At 48.4% G+C, this 16,214-nt stretch overlaps 8 protein-coding genes across 8 annotated transcripts; 7 read left to right on the forward strand and 1 right to left on the reverse strand.

Annotated features, from left to right (window-relative positions):
* Positions 1-153: 153 nt before the first annotated feature.
* BDW43DRAFT_95635 (sedoheptulose-7-phosphate:D-glyceraldehyde-3-phosphate transaldolase TAL1) lies at positions 154-2,082 on the forward strand. Its single transcript, XM_032050767.1, has 7 exons — positions 154-492; positions 573-591; positions 669-680; positions 737-855; positions 923-1,087; positions 1,147-1,530; positions 1,590-2,082. The coding sequence occupies exons 1-7, from the start codon at positions 454-456 to the stop codon at positions 1,824-1,826; spliced, it is 975 nt and encodes a 324-aa protein (XP_031899993.1). The 5' UTR covers positions 154-453; the 3' UTR covers positions 1,827-2,082.
* Positions 2,083-2,768: 686 nt separating this feature from the next.
* Positions 2,769-3,831, forward strand: sod1 (superoxide dismutase SOD1; the record flags this gene model as incomplete). Its single annotated transcript, XM_032047213.1, has 5 exons — positions 2,769-2,781; positions 3,201-3,380; positions 3,449-3,600; positions 3,654-3,750; positions 3,809-3,831. 5 exons carry the CDS (start codon positions 2,769-2,771, stop codon positions 3,829-3,831), a joined length of 465 nt encoding a protein of 154 aa, XP_031899994.1.
* Positions 3,832-4,278: 447 nt separating this feature from the next.
* BDW43DRAFT_95639 (putative transcription factor (Snd1/p100)) lies at positions 4,279-7,672 on the forward strand. Its single transcript, XM_032050768.1, has 2 exons — positions 4,279-4,634; positions 4,867-7,672. Exons 1-2 carry the CDS (start codon positions 4,497-4,499, stop codon positions 7,378-7,380), a joined length of 2,652 nt encoding a protein of 883 aa, XP_031899995.1. The 5' UTR covers positions 4,279-4,496; the 3' UTR covers positions 7,381-7,672.
* Positions 7,673-7,843: 171 nt separating this feature from the next.
* On the forward strand, positions 7,844-9,655 carry BDW43DRAFT_95946 (SEC14 family lipid-binding protein). Its single transcript, XM_032050770.1, has 4 exons — positions 7,844-8,217; positions 8,278-8,419; positions 8,474-8,854; positions 8,910-9,655. Exons 1-4 carry the CDS (start codon positions 7,964-7,966, stop codon positions 9,408-9,410), a joined length of 1,278 nt encoding a protein of 425 aa, XP_031899996.1. The 5' UTR covers positions 7,844-7,963; the 3' UTR covers positions 9,411-9,655.
* Positions 9,543-10,009, forward strand: BDW43DRAFT_95956 (uncharacterized protein). The gene has a single exon (XM_032050771.1). The coding sequence runs from the start codon at positions 9,675-9,677 to the stop codon at positions 9,930-9,932; it is 258 nt and encodes an 85-aa protein (XP_031899997.1). The 5' UTR covers positions 9,543-9,674; the 3' UTR covers positions 9,933-10,009.
* Positions 10,010-10,499: 490 nt separating this feature from the next.
* BDW43DRAFT_95958 (uncharacterized protein) lies at positions 10,500-11,005 on the forward strand. Its single transcript, XM_032050772.1, has 2 exons — positions 10,500-10,692; positions 10,782-11,005. The coding sequence occupies exons 1-2, from the start codon at positions 10,619-10,621 to the stop codon at positions 10,933-10,935; spliced, it is 228 nt and encodes a 75-aa protein (XP_031899998.1). The 5' UTR covers positions 10,500-10,618; the 3' UTR covers positions 10,936-11,005.
* A 1,221-nt stretch (positions 11,006-12,226) lies between these two features.
* BDW43DRAFT_311562 (uncharacterized protein) lies at positions 12,227-12,592 on the forward strand (the record flags this gene model as incomplete). The annotated part of the gene is made up of 1 exon (XM_032047214.1): positions 12,227-12,592. The coding sequence occupies one exon, from the start codon at positions 12,227-12,229 to the stop codon at positions 12,590-12,592; it is 366 nt and encodes a 121-aa protein (XP_031899999.1).
* Positions 12,593-12,923: 331 nt separating this feature from the next.
* On the reverse strand, positions 12,924-15,013 carry BDW43DRAFT_277587 (POT family-domain-containing protein). Its single transcript, XM_032042077.1, has 3 exons — positions 14,637-15,013; positions 14,224-14,590; positions 12,924-14,167 (listed from the first exon to the last, which is right to left on the reverse strand). Exons 1-3 carry the CDS (start codon positions 14,905-14,907, stop codon positions 13,201-13,203), a joined length of 1,605 nt encoding a protein of 534 aa, XP_031900000.1. The 5' UTR covers positions 14,908-15,013; the 3' UTR covers positions 12,924-13,200.
* Positions 15,014-16,214: the final 1,201 nt, after the last annotated feature.

Raw genomic sequence — 16,214 nt, forward strand, 5'->3', positions numbered from 1 at the left:
GATTTTGATGGGGGAAGGAGGGGACAAATTGACCTTTCTTTTTGTTTTGAGGGGGTCATATTATCATATTATCAAGTACATGTATCACATACAATATGTATGTATCAATTGGTATAGAGGGTCGTACAGCAATGCCTGGGGTGGGAACTTTCTGGGACCATGACTAAGCCCGCTATTTTACTAAGTTAACAAGAGGAGAAAAAAGAGGCATAGCGTCATAGCCCCACCATCCCACCTCGCGGGTGCCATAGGAAACCACTGGTTTGCTCCCCTCCTCTGGCCTTCTCTGTCTTTCTGCGCGATCGCCACGTCCACCCGTTCTATTTCTACTCCGGGATTTCTTCCTTGATCGTCAAGTCTTTCTTCTTCATACTCTTCTTTTCCGTATTTCCATTCCATCAATCTACGTTCTTCTAATTATACCCCGTTCGTGATACCACATCAATCCTCGCAATGTCTTCTTCTCTCGAGCAGCTCAAGGCCTCTGGCACTGTAAGTACTACCATTGCCCCTATTGCCCCTGGTGGCCTCTGGGTCGCCTCTTAAACTCTGCTGCTGACTCTTCCGCTTAGGTCGTCGTTTGCGACTCTGGTAAGTTTCTTTTTTCAATCACGAGGAATTGACAATATTCGACTGGAGGTGATAATGTTGACAATTGATATTTCTAGGTGACTTTGCTAGTATGTCTCCCTCCCCTGTCATCATCGTTGATCACCAAAATCTGACTTAATAATAGCTATTGGCAAGTACAAGCCTCAGGATGCCACCACCAACCCTTCTTTGATCTTGGCTGCTTCCAAGAAGCCTGAGTACGCCAGCCTTATCGACGCCGCCGTTGAGTACGGCAAGAAGCATGTACGTCATCACCGAACCACCGAGCATATCGTATGTGTTGGAAATAATCACCTAACAGTATAAACAGGGTAGCAATATCGACGAGCAAGTTGACGCCACCCTTGACCAACTCCTGGTTCAGTTCGGCAAGAAGATCCTCGAGATCATCCCCGGCAAGGTCTCCACCGAGGTGGATGCTCGTTTCTCTTTCGACACCCAGGCCTCTATTGACAAGGCCCTTCACATCATCAAGGTACGGTATACCCGGACTGATCATTTGGAATGACGAGTGCGCGGCTGACTGGTATATAGCTCTACAAAGAAATCGGTATCCCCAAGGAACGTGTCCTGATCAAGATCGCCTCCACCTGGGAAGGTATCAAGGCCGCTCAGGTCCTCCAGCGTGACCACGGCATTAACTGCAACCTGACCCTTATGTTCTCGAGCGTCCAGGCCATCGCTGCTGCCGAGGCCGGTGCTTATCTAATCTCTCCCTTCGTTGGCCGTATCCTTGACTGGTACAAGGCCGCCCACAAGCGCGACTACTCTGCCGAGGAGGACCCCGGTGTCAAGTCGGTTCAGAACATCTTCAACTACTACAAGAAGCACGGCTACAACACCATTGTCATGGGTGCTTCCTTCCGCAACACCGGTGAAATCACCGAGCTTGCTGGCTGTGACTACCTGACCATCTCCGTAAGTTCCCAACATTACCTGCGTCATATTGATTGGTGTAACTAATAAGACATGTGTAGCCCAACCTGCTCGAGGATCTCTACAACTCTACCGCCGCCGTCCCTAAGAAGCTCGACGCCACCAGCGCCGCCAGCCTTGACATCCCCAAGAAGACCTACATCAACGATGAGGCTTTATTCCGCTTCGAATTCAACGAGGAGGCTATGGCCGTCGAGAAGCTGCGTGAGGGTATCTCCAAGTTCGCCGCGGATGCCGTGACCCTGAAGAATATCCTCAGGGAGAAGGTCCAGGCATAAAGGGAGACTGCCATACGCGTTAATAAAGTCATGTCCATGCAATGTTCTCATGTAAAAATTGGCGACCTCCAAAATTGATTTAGTAGATACGATTCATGAATGTGTTCTTTCTTCAATTCACCTCTCAACCTACTATAATTGATTGGTTCAATTACGTATTTTGTTTGGGTTGAAAAGTAATGATGGTTGTAGGAAGTCATCGGAAACGGGAATTGATGTCGATCTATAAATACCGGCCCTGGAGCTCAATTGCGTGCTCGAAGGAGGAAGTTGATACCAGAGACTAGCTTGAGGCAGAAGGGACTTCTAAGGATTTGTCATTGTGTTTTGCTACTACCATGAACATCGACGCTTAAAAAACAATTAGATAATTTGGTGGTGCATCGAACACTATTACTAGTAGCGTATCCGTCTGCATGGTGGGGTCATGGATGTATTTATATAGGTGACTTCGGAAAATGGTACATGGAACTAGTAGTAACTTTCTATATCTGGACACAAAGGTTACTAAATGGAAGGTCACCTTCCCCATTTAAAGAAGAGATCTGGACCCTCAATGCTTAGGAATTCGCCGGAAAAAGGAGTGGCTAGAGGCCAATACAATACACAAGTTGAACGTCATTCCCGGAAGACCCCGCCAAGTGGGGGGTTTCTTCATGGTAAATTTCCAATTTTCCTTACTGTATACTGTAACCACAATACCAATCGTCGCACTTCACACTGGAAGCTCATCGAATCCACCTGGTTTTACTTTACTGGGCCTCAGTACTTTACTTACTAGTAGAGCCCATGAGAGAATCCCGTCATATTAGTTACCCCTCATCCCTCATCCCTCATTTCCTCCTCTTCTCTCTCTTCCTTTTCTCTTTCTCTTTCCCATCTTCACTTCTCCCCTTTTACTCTACTTCTTAAAACGAATCTTAATTAATCTCAACCGTCAAAATGGTCAAGGCTGGTAGGTACCTTTATCTTTATTTCCCCTCCTGGCTTTGTTATTGGCTTTGGGGTTCGAAGGATCCACGATCGACCGTGGCCGGGGGACCTTGGAGTGAGCAGATTTGAGCACCTTGTGAAGCAACCCCCTCGTCTTGCTTGAGCCCCCCAGCCTATCACTGGGCCGCATCTCAGCCTACCATTATTCCTAGATCTAAATACCGGGGTGCTCATTCGTTACGCTCCCTTTCCATGTTATGGTTTTACCGGTTCAAGCTTGGGGATGTGCAAGCTTTCATGCGGTGCTCAGGAGACCCTAAACTCGTGGTCGATCTTCTTCCTCAGATGTTCTAGAATCTCTTCAGATTCAAATGCACAATCTACACTTTCAACCTTTGAAGAACAAGAAAAAGAAAAGGAACCCATGACTGACTGTTGTAGTTGCTGTTCTCCGCGGAGACTCCAAGATCTCCGGCACCGTCACCTTTGAGCAGGCTGACGAGAACTCCCTTACCACCGTCTCCTGGAACATTACCGGCCACGACGCCAACGCTGAGCGTGCCTTCCACGTCCACCAGTTCGGTGACAACACCAACGGATGCACCTCCGCTGGCCCTCACTGTATGTTTCTATGTTCCCTGTTGGCCTTTTACGAGGACAGGCATCAGAGGCTGACTATTCCTATCCAGTCAACCCCTTCGGTAAGGGCCACGGTGCCCCCGAGGATGAGGACCGCCATGTCGGTGACTTGGGTAACTTCAAGACCGATGCTGAGGGCAACGCCGTCGGCTCCAAGCAGGACAAGCTTGTCAAGCTGATCGGTGCCGAGAGCGTCCTGGGCGTAAGTTCATCTCGAATGTCGATGGGGTAGACGCAGAAGACTAACCATCATAGCGTACCCTGGTCGTTCACGCCGGTACTGACGACCTCGGCCGTGGTGGCAACGAGGAGTCCAAGAAGACTGGCAATGCTGGTCTCCGCCCCGCTTGCGGTAAGTGGCTAGCCAATTCGATAAGTTATGATAATTTACTTACGTTAATGGTTTACAGGTGTCATTGGCATTTCCGCTTAACTGCATGGTTCTATGATCAAATCTAGGATGTGAAGTGCTAAGTCAGGAATGGAACAGTCTGAACGTCATACTGAAGGCACCTTGGAGATGCTCAAAAAGTTGATCTGGACGAATCTCTTTTGCGGTTCCTGGAGGACTGAGAGGAGGGTCTGATCTTGGCAAATGTCATTCTAGAAATTGTAGGTATAGGAATGATGACACGAGTAATTTTTTTCTTCTTCGCCAATTCCTAAACTCCAGTTCATTATATCTTCACTTAACCTATAAAATCAAGCTCCCCAGGTAGTAGTATTGGACACTACTAGTATTATTAAAAGTACCAGTAGTGAAGTGAAGTCCATTGAAATAGGACTAGTGTTGACATAAAATGAATAAATTTAATCTCCCCTTGGCCAGACTTTTTTTTTCCCCCACAAAAACCACCGAAGGTCAGGTGTCCGCCCGTTAGTTAGTCTGGAAGCTCTCCCCTTCCAACCACATTTCATCTCTCTGGCCTACCCCAAACTTTCCCCCTTATCAACAAACGCTCTGGTGCTTTCCATTACTGCATTTTCTTTCCCCCTTAATTATTCCTTCTTTGAATTTGAAGAGGAGTGATCTTCCACACCGATATCCTTCAGTGTTGTCAATCTTTAGCCCTGCCCTATCATTGGTTGCTTCCCAGTATGCCTCTGGAAGCCCGTGTGAAATCTGTCCTGTCAGGCGACACGGTCGTGCTGTCGCATATCACCAATCCAGGACAGGAACGCACTCTTAGTTTGGCATATGTTTCAGCGCCCAGGTTGCGCAGAGAAGGCGATGAGGTGAGCTAAATTTCATTTGTTCTGCTCCCCAATTGCTACTCCCCCGGTTTGTTTGGGGTCAGGATAGGTGGCCTCTATCTCCGAGCGTCTAGCTCTCGGTTTGACAACTATGCCACTTCAAAAAAGCACTTACATTCAACCTTTGCTTTCTGGCACTAACCCCCTTCATTCTTGCGACTCAATTGAAGTGACGGAAAATTAACGTTCTTGCTAACACTCCCTCCCTTTCCAGTCCTACGCTTTTCAATCCCGCGAATTCCTTCGCGAGTTGCTCGTAGGAAAGGTCGTCCAATTCAATGTCTTATATACCATTCCGACCGGTGCCAGGCGGGACTACGGCACAATCAAACTTCCCACCTTCGAAGTTTTGCTGCCCGATATTAGCGTTCAAGAAGGATGGGTTCGTGTCCGTGAAGAGGCCGGTAAACGCGCTGATGAGTCCGAAGAAACCGTCGCATTGCTAGAGCGCCTGCGTGCTTTGGAGGATCATGCTCAGTCCGAGGGCAAGGGCGTATGGGCTGGAGCAGAGAAGGGCCGCACCGAAACGACCTACGAACTCTCTGACGGAAAATCCCTGGTTGAGGAATATAAAAACAAGCACCTAGAGGCTATCGTTGAGAGGGTGCTGAATGGGGATCGACTTGTCCTTCGCCTGCTGCTTACTCCCCAGGAACACCTGCAGGTTGTGGTTGCAGTCGCCGGTGTCCGGGCGCCATCTGCCCGACGGGTGAATGCTGAGGGTAAGGAGCAGCCGGCCGACCCTTTTGGGGATGAGGCACATCAGTTTGTTGAATCGCGGTTACAACAGCGTAAGGTCCAAGTGTCTCTGGTGGGTGTCACGCCACAGGGTCAATTGATCGCAACCGTCCTTCACCCCAACGGCAACATTGCTAAGTTCCTTTTGGAAGAGGGTCTGGCCCGTTGCCACGACCTCCACGCTCCTCTCCTTGGTGCCGATATGGCTACTTTCCGTCGTGCGGAGAAGGTCGCCAAGGATGCCAGAAAGGGCCTGTTCACCGGTCTTGTCGCTCCGAAGGGTCCTGCTGGCGGGGCCCTCGACCAAGACTATATCGTTAGTCGGGTGCTCAACGCCGACACCTTGTTCCTCAGGAACAAGGCTGGTCAGGAAAAGAAGATCAGCCTGAGCAGTATCCGCCAGCCTAAACCTTCTGACCCCAAGCAGGCACCCTTCGCCGCTGATGCGAAGGAGTTCGTGCGTAAGAAGGTCATCGGAAAGCACGTCAAGGTTTCTATCAATGGCAAGAAGCCTGCCAACGAGGGATACGAGGAAAGGGATGTTGCCACTGTCATTCATGGAAATACCAACATTGCTTTGGCCCTAGTCGAGGCTGGATACGCCTCGGTGATCCGTCACCGCCAGGATGATGACGACCGGTCCCCCGACTACGATTCTTTACTGATTGCTGAGGCTGATGCCCAGAAGGATGGTAAGGGAATGTGGTCCCCGAAGCCACCTAAGGTGAAGCAGTACCAGGATTACTCGGAGAGTGTCCAGAAGGCCAAGATGGAAGTTTCCATTCTCCAGCGGCAGAAGCGCGTGCCCGCTATCGTAGACTTCGTCAAGTCGGGATCTCGCTTTACTGTGCTTGTGCCTCGGGAGAACGCTAAGCTGACTCTCGTCCTGTCCGGTATTCGCGCGCCTCGGTCAGCCCGTAATCCCGGCGAAGCATCCGAGCCTTTTGGACAGGAGGCACACGACCTAGCCAACAGGCGTTGCATGCAGCGTGATGTTGAGATTGATGTGGAGACCATCGATAAGGTTGGTGGCTTCATTGGCACGCTCTACGTCAATAAGGAGAATTTCACCAAGGTCCTTCTCGAGGAAGGTTTTGCTACCGTTCATGCTTATTCTGCGGAGCAGTCCGGACACGCTACCGAATACTTTGCAGCAGAGCAGAAGGCCAAGGAGGCTCGCAAGGGGCTCTGGCATGACTGGGATCCTAGCAAAGATGTTGTAGAGGAGGAAGTGGAGGCTGCTGATTCTAACGGAGCTGACGAGGCTTCCCAGCGCCGCAAGGACTACCGTGATGTCATGGTCACCTATGTTGACCCCAGCAACGGACGCCTGAAGGTTCAGCAGATTGGCACTGGCACATCTGCGCTCACCGAATTGATGAATGCATTCCGCTCATTCCACTTGAACAAGGCTAATGACACACCGCTGCCTGGGCCCCCTAAGGCCGGTGACTTTGTTGCCGCTAAGTTCACTGAGGATAACGAATGGTACCGCGCCAAGGTGCGTCGTAATGACCGTGAGAAACAGCAGGCCGAGGTTGTCTATATCGATTTCGGTAACGCCGAGGTTCTTCCCTGGTCCCGTCTCAGGCCTTTGAGTCAGCCTCAGTTCTCCGTGCAGAAACTTCGTGCCCAGGCTGCAGACGCTACTCTCTCTCTGGTTCAGCTCCCTGGCTCGGGAGACTACCTGCAAGATGCCGCCAGCTTTTTGGAGGAGCAGCTTTACAACCGTGAGCTTGTCGCCAACGTCGACTATGTTTCTCCAGAGGGGATCCTGCACGTCACTTTGATGGATCCTTCAGAGTCCAAGAACCTTGACCACAGCATCAATGCTGATCTCGTCCGGGAGGGACTTGCCATGGTGCCTAGAAAGCTGAAGGCTTGGGAACGGTCTGCCACTGAGACACTGTCGCATCTGCGTAGCCAGGAAGATGAGGCGAAGCAGGAAAGACGTGGTATGTGGGAGTACGGTGACCTTACCGAGGATTAGAAGCTTTTCAAGTTATGAAGGAAAAGCATTATGTGTATAAATATTTGCAGGTAAATTTACAATGATTCACAAGGATACGGGCTGTGTGTTATGGAATTTTTCTTTTCTTCCGGGCCATTTTACGGAATCCTTTAGCATAGTCTAGGATGTACCGGGTCTTTCGAATGTTGAATACCAAAAGTTGTTACAGGAATGGAGTTGACATCCGTGATGCATAGTTATGCATCCTGACATAAGCGGAATTAAGTAATGCCCGACGCGAACTGCAGTCCAAAACTTACTTTTACTGTACAAATCAACAATTTTCCGCTCCAGCTCGTGTCTGTCGTTCTGCCTCACCATCGGACAGTGTCTTATATTTCCTGGAGCAGCCTTTACATATCCCTTGTCATTGCCGACCGGAACCTAGAAGATATAGATCAGGCTCCGCATCGGAGCGAAAGGACTAGAAAATCAGCCGTACCAGACGACGATCGTCTGCCCCGTGCGTCAATCAATTAATTTAATCTTCCCTTATCCGAACGATCCGAGACACAAAATTATCACTCCAAGACCAGAACAAAATCTTGAAAAAGAGAACAAGATGCCTCTGTGGCGGACGAAATCCAACCATAGCCAGGAGAGCGGCAACGCTGCGCTAGAAAGCGATCCCAAGAACGACCCCGTTGCGTCGGCGTCTCAGGCTGCGGGGACGGAATGGCTCGCCGGACATTTAAACCACCTCACTGAGGACCAGGAAAAGAAGCTACAGGAGTTCAAAAAACTGTGTGAGGAGAACGGATATTATAAGCCCGGGAGCGAAAAGGAGGAGGCAAGCCATGATGATGCGACGATGTTGTATGTTTTGTCTTTGTTGGGGCTTTGGCGGGCAATGTCATACTGACAGGGTGTTCTTAGGCGGTTTCTACGCGCCCGCAGATTCGACGTGAATGGCGCCTGGGGCCAATTCAAGGATACCGAAGATTGGCGCAAAGAGAATGCCATCGAGTCGCTGTATGAGAATATTGACGTGGAGTCGTACGACGCCGCGAGGAGGATGGTTGGTTGAGCTCTGTGTCCTGTGAGATTGTGTCGGATCGCTAACGCGACACAGTATCCTCAGTGGACAGGCCGTCGCGACCGCCGGGGTATCCCCGTTTACGTGTTCGAGATCAAGCACCTGAACAGTAAGAATATGGCCGCTTATAACAATACCATGTCCGATCCTTCCGCGACGGCGGAAACACACAAGTCTTCCAAGGTCCCGCAGCGTCTTTTGCGCCTCTTCGCCCTTTACGAGAACCTCCTCCGTTTCGTCATGCCCTTGTGCTCACAATTGCCTCGCCCGCACCCCGACACCCCCATTGTGAGCTCGAACAATATTGTCGATGTTAGCGGTGTTGGATTGAAGCAGTTCTGGAACTTGAAGGGTCACATGCAAGATGCGAGTGTGCTGGCCACGGCACATTATCCGGAGACATTGGATCGCATATTTGTGAGCTTCCCCAGGCCTGTTTATTCGGCTTCTGGAGTTTTGCTAACGAGTCAAGATCATCGGTGCTCCTTCTTTCTTCCCGACCGTTTGGGGTTGGATTAAACGCTGGTTTGATCCGGTCACAACATCCAAGATCTTTATCCTCTCTTCTGCGGAAGTCCTACCGACCCTTAGTTCATTTATGGATCTATCCACTATCCCCAAGCAGTACGGTGGTCAGCTAGACTGGCAGTGGGGCGACATGCCAAACCTTGACGGAGAAGCTCGGAAACTTGTCGGCGGATTGGAGACTCCTCCCCCCGAGGGGGAGACCAAACCCATTTTCATGAAAGGACCTGTCCTGTTCAAGGGCGACCATGTCGAGATTCTGGGTAAGGTGAACGGCGAGAGCCGTAAGAGCAGTATTCCTGTGCCGGTGTCCCAAGCCGCTGCGCCGACTACCGAAAACCCGGAACAGCAGAAATCAGACGATGCCCTCGCCGCGGAAGTCAGCGAAAAGCTCGGTCTGGAGAGTGGCACCACCGAGAAGACCGCAAATGGAGACGTCGCTGCTTAATCTTGTTCGTTCTACTAGAATACCATTCCACATCCTTTTTAATTCTTCATCAGCGTCTGAAGATTGGCGTCATGGTGGAGTCTAGCTATTGCATGTCTAGACGAGTCATCCTCTTTATTTGTTCTTATTCTTCATATCTCTGTCATCAACCTCTATACTTGGTTTGTTCGGTTCTGTTAGATTATTTTCGGCTTTCTCTTTATACCTGGCTACTACTTACTTTATCAAGATACATATATCGGGGTTCAAGGAAAGTACATAAAAATGGAGCATTACCAGAGCAATCTGTTAAAACTCAGTTCGATTAAACGTTTGAAGGATATAAAAATCTGTCTTTATGGAAATACATGGAAAAGTTGGATATATATATGTACATACACACGGATCCCGCAAAGAGGAATTCTCTGCTTTTCCCACTCGACCAAAAAACCAGCGTCAGCTGAAGGTAAATATATTCTACTCGAAATTGATCACGTGTCATCACATCCTATTGTTGTCATATTCCAGATGACACCAGTATGACTTCCTCAAGACTCTGAATGCTCCATCTTAATCCTTCGCCTTTCCTAGCCCCTGTTCACAGTGACGAACAGAAGCTAATTTGCCGCTGAGTTCCTTGGAAAAAGAGTAGACTTTGAGCACCCAAGTCCTTCATCCTGGATAAGCGGGGAGGAGATCAAGTAGAAAAGCTGGCTCGCAACTGAAGAAGCTTTCTTGGCTTACAGCGCAACTTCCTTTGCCTGGGCATGTTCCACCTGCTACAATGGCGCCAAACAACGCCAAGAAGGCCTTTATGAAGATCTATACAGGTCCCATATAAGGGGACGGAGTTTTGGCGCGCCCCGAATAAAGAGCCACTCAAGCAGTACCGAGAATCTGTCCACCAGCCCGGAATGAGATTGGCGCTTTGCGTCGGTTGGATCAAGCCGACTGTGAGTACGCACTCGGGCTTATCGGCTATCGAGACCATGACAAGCAGGACGAAAAAGGCTTTGTTCCGGGGGAATCTATCGCCTATGCGGTTACGAAGAAAATGCCTGGGATTCGCCTTGGACCGGGTGTGGTGAAGAGTGACGCGTATTGGGATATATTGAAGGTGAGGGAGGCTTTCAAGTGGCTTATATATGAGTGTTGGTTCCTTTTGTTTGCCCTGCCTATTTGTTTGCAGGTCGTTATATGTGCCTGCCCACTTAGGAAATTGAAGGTCTATGCGGAACGCACAGGTCGATTTAGTGTGGGGAGGAGTTAAGCATCTAGCATGGGATGAGAAAGCGGGCAAAGTGTACGTTTTGCGGCCTCATGGTTTGGTCTTCATATTTTTTTGATGGCCATTTACAGGGCTGTATCGATTTCGTGCTAATGCTAAACCAGTTATATTGTTAACTTTGAGGGATCAAGTCTGGCAGAACCATGTCCCTGGGACTATATCATCTGGACAGAACGGGCTCTCGTTCTTCCCCCGCAAGACTTAGCATTGGGGGAAATGAAGTCATTTGGACTGCCTATTGTTGGTAGGAGACATTGATGCCGAAATTTTCTAGCTTGTTCATCGGTCATAAGGAGCAAGCGTGCATTTCGAGACAAAAGCCACAATAACCAATCTATTTGTGTGGGGAAGCTCTGAAATTTTCTAGGAATTTACGTCCTTATGTTCCATTAGTTAGTCTATAGTGGCCGCACGGGTACTACTTCTATAGACAACTCTGTGCTCGGATGGTAGAAAGCTGTTATATAGAAATATTCAATTGCTCTGGACACTGTACACCCGGTTGATATTGAATTATCGCCTTGTAGTACTACGGATAGGAAAGATGATCTCATGACACAGGCGAAGATCCATAAACTGTTGAATTCTTGAAATCCAGATACCCAATAACAATTCAGTGTGGTCAATCCTTCTCTGCTAGCCCTTCATTCCTAAGTTAACGCCATGGAGCTTATAGTGAAAGAGGCTGGCTTTTGGTTAACTCGGGCAAGAATTCGATGACACTGAAGCGCTTGCCACTTAGGCCAAGGATTTCCTTAAGTGGTACAGTGCGGTTAAGACGAAAGCATACTGCTTAGCTATGGAGGCGAAGGACGTTAGTGCCTCTGGGATCTCCAGGCAGTTGAACTGGGTGCTGTGAGGAAGCCAGAGCTCAAGCGCGAGGCTCCCGCGTTGCCAACCCTCCCTGGACTGCCTAAAGTGAAACGCACAAGACCAAATTTCTTACATGACCTTTTAGGGCAAATCGCCGAGTATATGTAATGAAGGATACCAAACGTCAAGTACGGGTTCCTCTTAACCTATGAGGAATCCATGTTTTTTCGGCAAGTAAATTAAGCTCCGGGAAGGTTCATACTGGAGTATAGCCCAGTAATCCAACATGCCACGACAGCTTCCCCCTCCTCCGCCCGGTTAAGGGTAGCTTTAGACACCATGTCTCTCTCAGACAGCGTATGTTTGCGCTTGGGCTCTTTGCAGCCGTAGCTGGCCCTTTTGTGAACCCGCTGCTCAAGCGGAAGTGGATTGAATCTCCTGGGGAATGATTTTGTTCGTTTGGGGGTGAGGGACGGACAGATAATGAGACGTAATGACACAAATGCAAGGGTTATGCGTGATAAGGTTTCCGCGTTAATTAAGGATATATACCAGGAGATAACTGAGACGATCCTCATTTTAATCTACACGGAGGCTGGGTGTAGCATTCTAGCTTCACTGGCCTGCAATTGGCTTTCGATAGGGCTTCGAAACATACATACTTCCTAGTTAGGAAGTCTCATATTCGTGAGTCAAAGTCAAGAACATTGGCGATGGCACGAAGCTCAGCGAGTCGATGGAGATTATATGGAATCTCATCAATGGGTCTCGCACAGAGGTCCCGGATAACGATTATGCGGCGTTCGTTGATGTTAGAGATATTGCACGGGCTCATCTGAGGGCCTATTTGGTGGATGAGGCTGCTAACCAGCGGTTCCTTGCTGCGGCTGGTCAGTTTTTGTATCAGTATGCCTGTGTTATTATTCGTGGTCGATTTCCTCAGTTAGAAGGCATGGTGCCGAAGGGTGTTCCGGGTACTGGGTTGGAGACGTATATTGTGGACGGTAGCAAGGCAGAGAGGGCCTTGGGCTTTGAGTATCGCTCCTTGGACTCTGTGTTGGCTGATACTGTGGAGGATCTTTTAGGAGCGCTTTCGGTGTAGTTAGAGGCCTCACGTTGTGTTCTTTGGTGGTTTGATGCGGTTTGTAGTTGTTAGATGTGTTGTCGCGGTGTGCTGGGGATTTTATGGTTCATGTACTGTATCTGGGATAATTATTTCTTGGCAACACTCACTCTATTTTTACTTTCTCTACTTCGTTTTCAGGTCCCGATCAATTATTGATAAATTTGTGGTTGAATGGCTCCGTCTTTCAACGGTATATTAGTTTCTATTAGATTTATGGGGCCATCGCCGTTATACCAAGATTCACTGGGCAGCTCTGTTCTTTGGGGACAATATAGCCTTATATGAGTATTATCTCAAGCACTTGGAACATGAATAAAGCAATATACTGATAGATCGTCTGTCTATATGCTGTGTAACATGATAGCACTGGAATGCAGCTCAAACACCGCCTGCTGTATAGAAATCTAAGTCAATAGTTCAATAGTGAGGCAACAAAAAGGAAATAAGGAAATCCACCATCTAAAGCAAATCGCAAAAGTTCTCGAAACCATCATACAAGATCTTCAGTATGCTCTATAACATATTGGCCTGCTCTGCCCTAAGAAGCCCTACCAACCAGTCATAAATTTCCCGTGATATGGTAATCATATTTGGACAAACCAAAGTATAGCAGCAGCTAGGAAATTCTCCATACCAAGAACAGAATATAACCACGGTAGCTTGGGATCCACCGTCAGTGGAGAAACTGTCATCGCTATCAAAGCTCCGACAGATGTAGTTGACAGGTATATAGCCATGATCAACGACTTCATCGACTTGGGAGCTTGCGTATAGGCGTACTCGATACCAGCCACGGAGGCAAGTATTTCCGATAGAGCGACCAGTACGTACGCAGGGACTTGAAGAAATATAGAAACCTGATTGGGAACCTTCCCACCCATACACTCCCGTGCTCGTGGATGGTCGTAGCAAGGAGGGGCAGCGTAGATGGCTTTTTGGACGAAGGTGACGTAGAGCATAGACACGCCTATAAGTATGAACCCCACGACGATTCTATCGACATGACGAACGGGAATTCCACGGCTTCGTAGAAAGGGGAATATTACGCGGTCCACGAGAGGTAGAAGAATCAAGACCGTTAGAGAGTCTATATTAGGCATTATGTCATTGGGTATTCCGTGCGTCTCCATTGTCGCGGCTTGGGAAACGAAATTAGTTAAAAACTGCGAATAGGCAGCCCAATAGATTGGGTATAGGAGGAAGACTTTGCAGGAAGAGATGGCTGCCCTTAGATCATCAACGAAGGTGTCGTTCCAAGGAAGTATAGGAGTCGATTCCTCTTCTGCTCGGAAGCTGGGCCTTGCATAGTCGAGATCGCCTTTATGCTTGATGCCAAGCCAGAATACCCGACACGCGTTGAAGACAATGGAGCTGTCTGGGTCCTGGCTGATGTATCGGTCTTTGCTGGTTAGGATAATCATGAATCCAATGAGGAAGACTATAATTGGCAAAGCGAATGCGGCGGAAAAGCCGTACTTCTGCTCAATTGTGGTTGTGAGTAGAGGAGCAAAAGATCCTACATTGATCAATATGAAGAATGTTGTGAATATCCTTCCTACAATGTCAGCATTTAAACGTGGCTTATGCGGCTATAATACGCCAAGTACCTCTGAACAGTCAGATCCCTGTCAACAATGACTTCTTCGCCCGACTTTAAGACGTGTGTGGATTCCTTGGGACCAGTATATTGTTCTGCGAGTAGAGAGCTAACATTTGCCTTGATACCACCGGTACCCATGCCGATTAAAAACAAGGCCATAATTAACCCCAACAGTGCCACTCCTAGGTCGTGTGCAGCTGGCAATGAGGAGAAGAATAGAGCTATCAGTCCGAAAATGTATATTTCCGAAGAATGGAGAATAGTTTTTACTCTCCCAAGGTATTGCTCTGCCACGACAGCACCAACTATTGGCGTAATATAGCACCACAGCAGGTACCCCTGGTTTATCATTGTAGCATACGCTTGACCAAGCCCTAATCACGTCAGGCAGTGTTCTACAGTCGATGAGTTAAGGCTTACCGATTCCACCAGGGCGCAAAGGATCATCCCTGGGGTTTTGGATGTAATTTTGCATAGGCCCAAGAATGCCAAAAAAAGCGAATCTTTCGCATAGCTCAATGACCGCAATTAGCCAGACCGACAGTGGAAGCGAATCGGCGACCCTTCTCAGGCCATCATTAGGCTTCGTGATCGATGAAGTGGTCCCTTCATCCGCTGCCCCATCTAAACTCGTCGAGAGCAGTGGGGTACGTTCGGTTGGCTCCGTCGTGGGCTCTGGGCTCGACATCATCAATTCAAGGCAAGGCTAGAGGGAGTTTGGGAATACACAGGTACTTGTGGATTCTATGAACGTGCAAGAGCATGCCTCAAGAATCAAAGACGGTCAGCACGGTTTGACTAGGGGTCTGGCGCTTATCTAACACTTCTCACTTTAGTTAACTAGTATAATGAAAGGATACCGCTAACAACACTAGTGACCATGCTCTGCCCTATCACGTAATCTGCTATTAATATCTAGATCATAAACTGACAACAGTCTTGTAGGGAAGTATGATTAATATTAGCAGAGATATATCGTCATTAGGTTCTCAAGTGCTTAAGGATTGGATATCATTATATAATACATCATCTCAAATGCAATAGTATTGTTGTTGCCTTAGGTGTACTCCCATGTGCCATACAAAGTGCCGGCTAGATTCGGCTTCAGGAGTCGACTTCAAACTCAAGCGAAGATGGCGATAAAGATGCTGTAATATGGATATCTAATGGTGTGTGACTCAAAACAAACGGCGCTATGGCCGTACTACAAGACAGAATCGGATTGCCCTTTGAGCTTCGTTCCGATCCATGAAGGTATTCCGATATCCATTTATAGTAGCTACACCTCGAGAGATATAGAAGCCACTCCGAAATGCATTGTCTTTACCAACTTGACTTTAACCATGTATGTACTATAGCATATCTCTATTTATTTCCCACAGACTGTCGCATGCTCGAGGCTGGTCCTTGAATCTCGATCGCTACGTGTTAACGAGAATCTACAGTATGGGTGGTAGCTTTCATTGCCGCTTCAGAACGATTCGCATACTGGGGCATCACAACCCCCTGGCGTAAGTAAAATCAGGCAAAGAGCCGCATTAACATTATATAGTACTAACAACGCTTTCCGAAAATTACATGCAAAACCACCCTGAACACAAGAGTCTAGCGGGAGCGCTAGGGCTGGGCGAAAGCATCAACGAGATATAACGTCTTCATGTTTTTCTCATATTCGACTCTTATTTCATTCGCTATTATATCTGATGTCTATCTTGACCGTTACTGGATATTGCGCCTGAGCTTGATGTGGGTTCAGAAATACACGGATTAAAATGCTGTCTAGTACCCTCCCTAGCTTCTACCTGATGGGGTACATCATCTTAATAGCAACATCGACGAGCTCGGCGACGGAGTATCGTGCTGCGTTTGGCGGGTTGATCACAGCAATGGTTCTTATTGGATTGGCTGCCGGGGGGTGGTGTCAGGGCCACTGTGACTCCTCTAATGAGTGAGACCTCATCTCTTGCAGCACTGCATTCTACTAATGATGGCGGATTT

Source organism: Aspergillus alliaceus (assembly GCF_009176365.1).
Source record: "Aspergillus alliaceus strain CBS 536.65 unplaced genomic scaffold BDW43scaffold_24, whole genome shotgun sequence".
In the NCBI taxonomy this organism is placed as follows: Eukaryota; Fungi; Ascomycota; class Eurotiomycetes; order Eurotiales; family Aspergillaceae; genus Aspergillus; species Aspergillus alliaceus.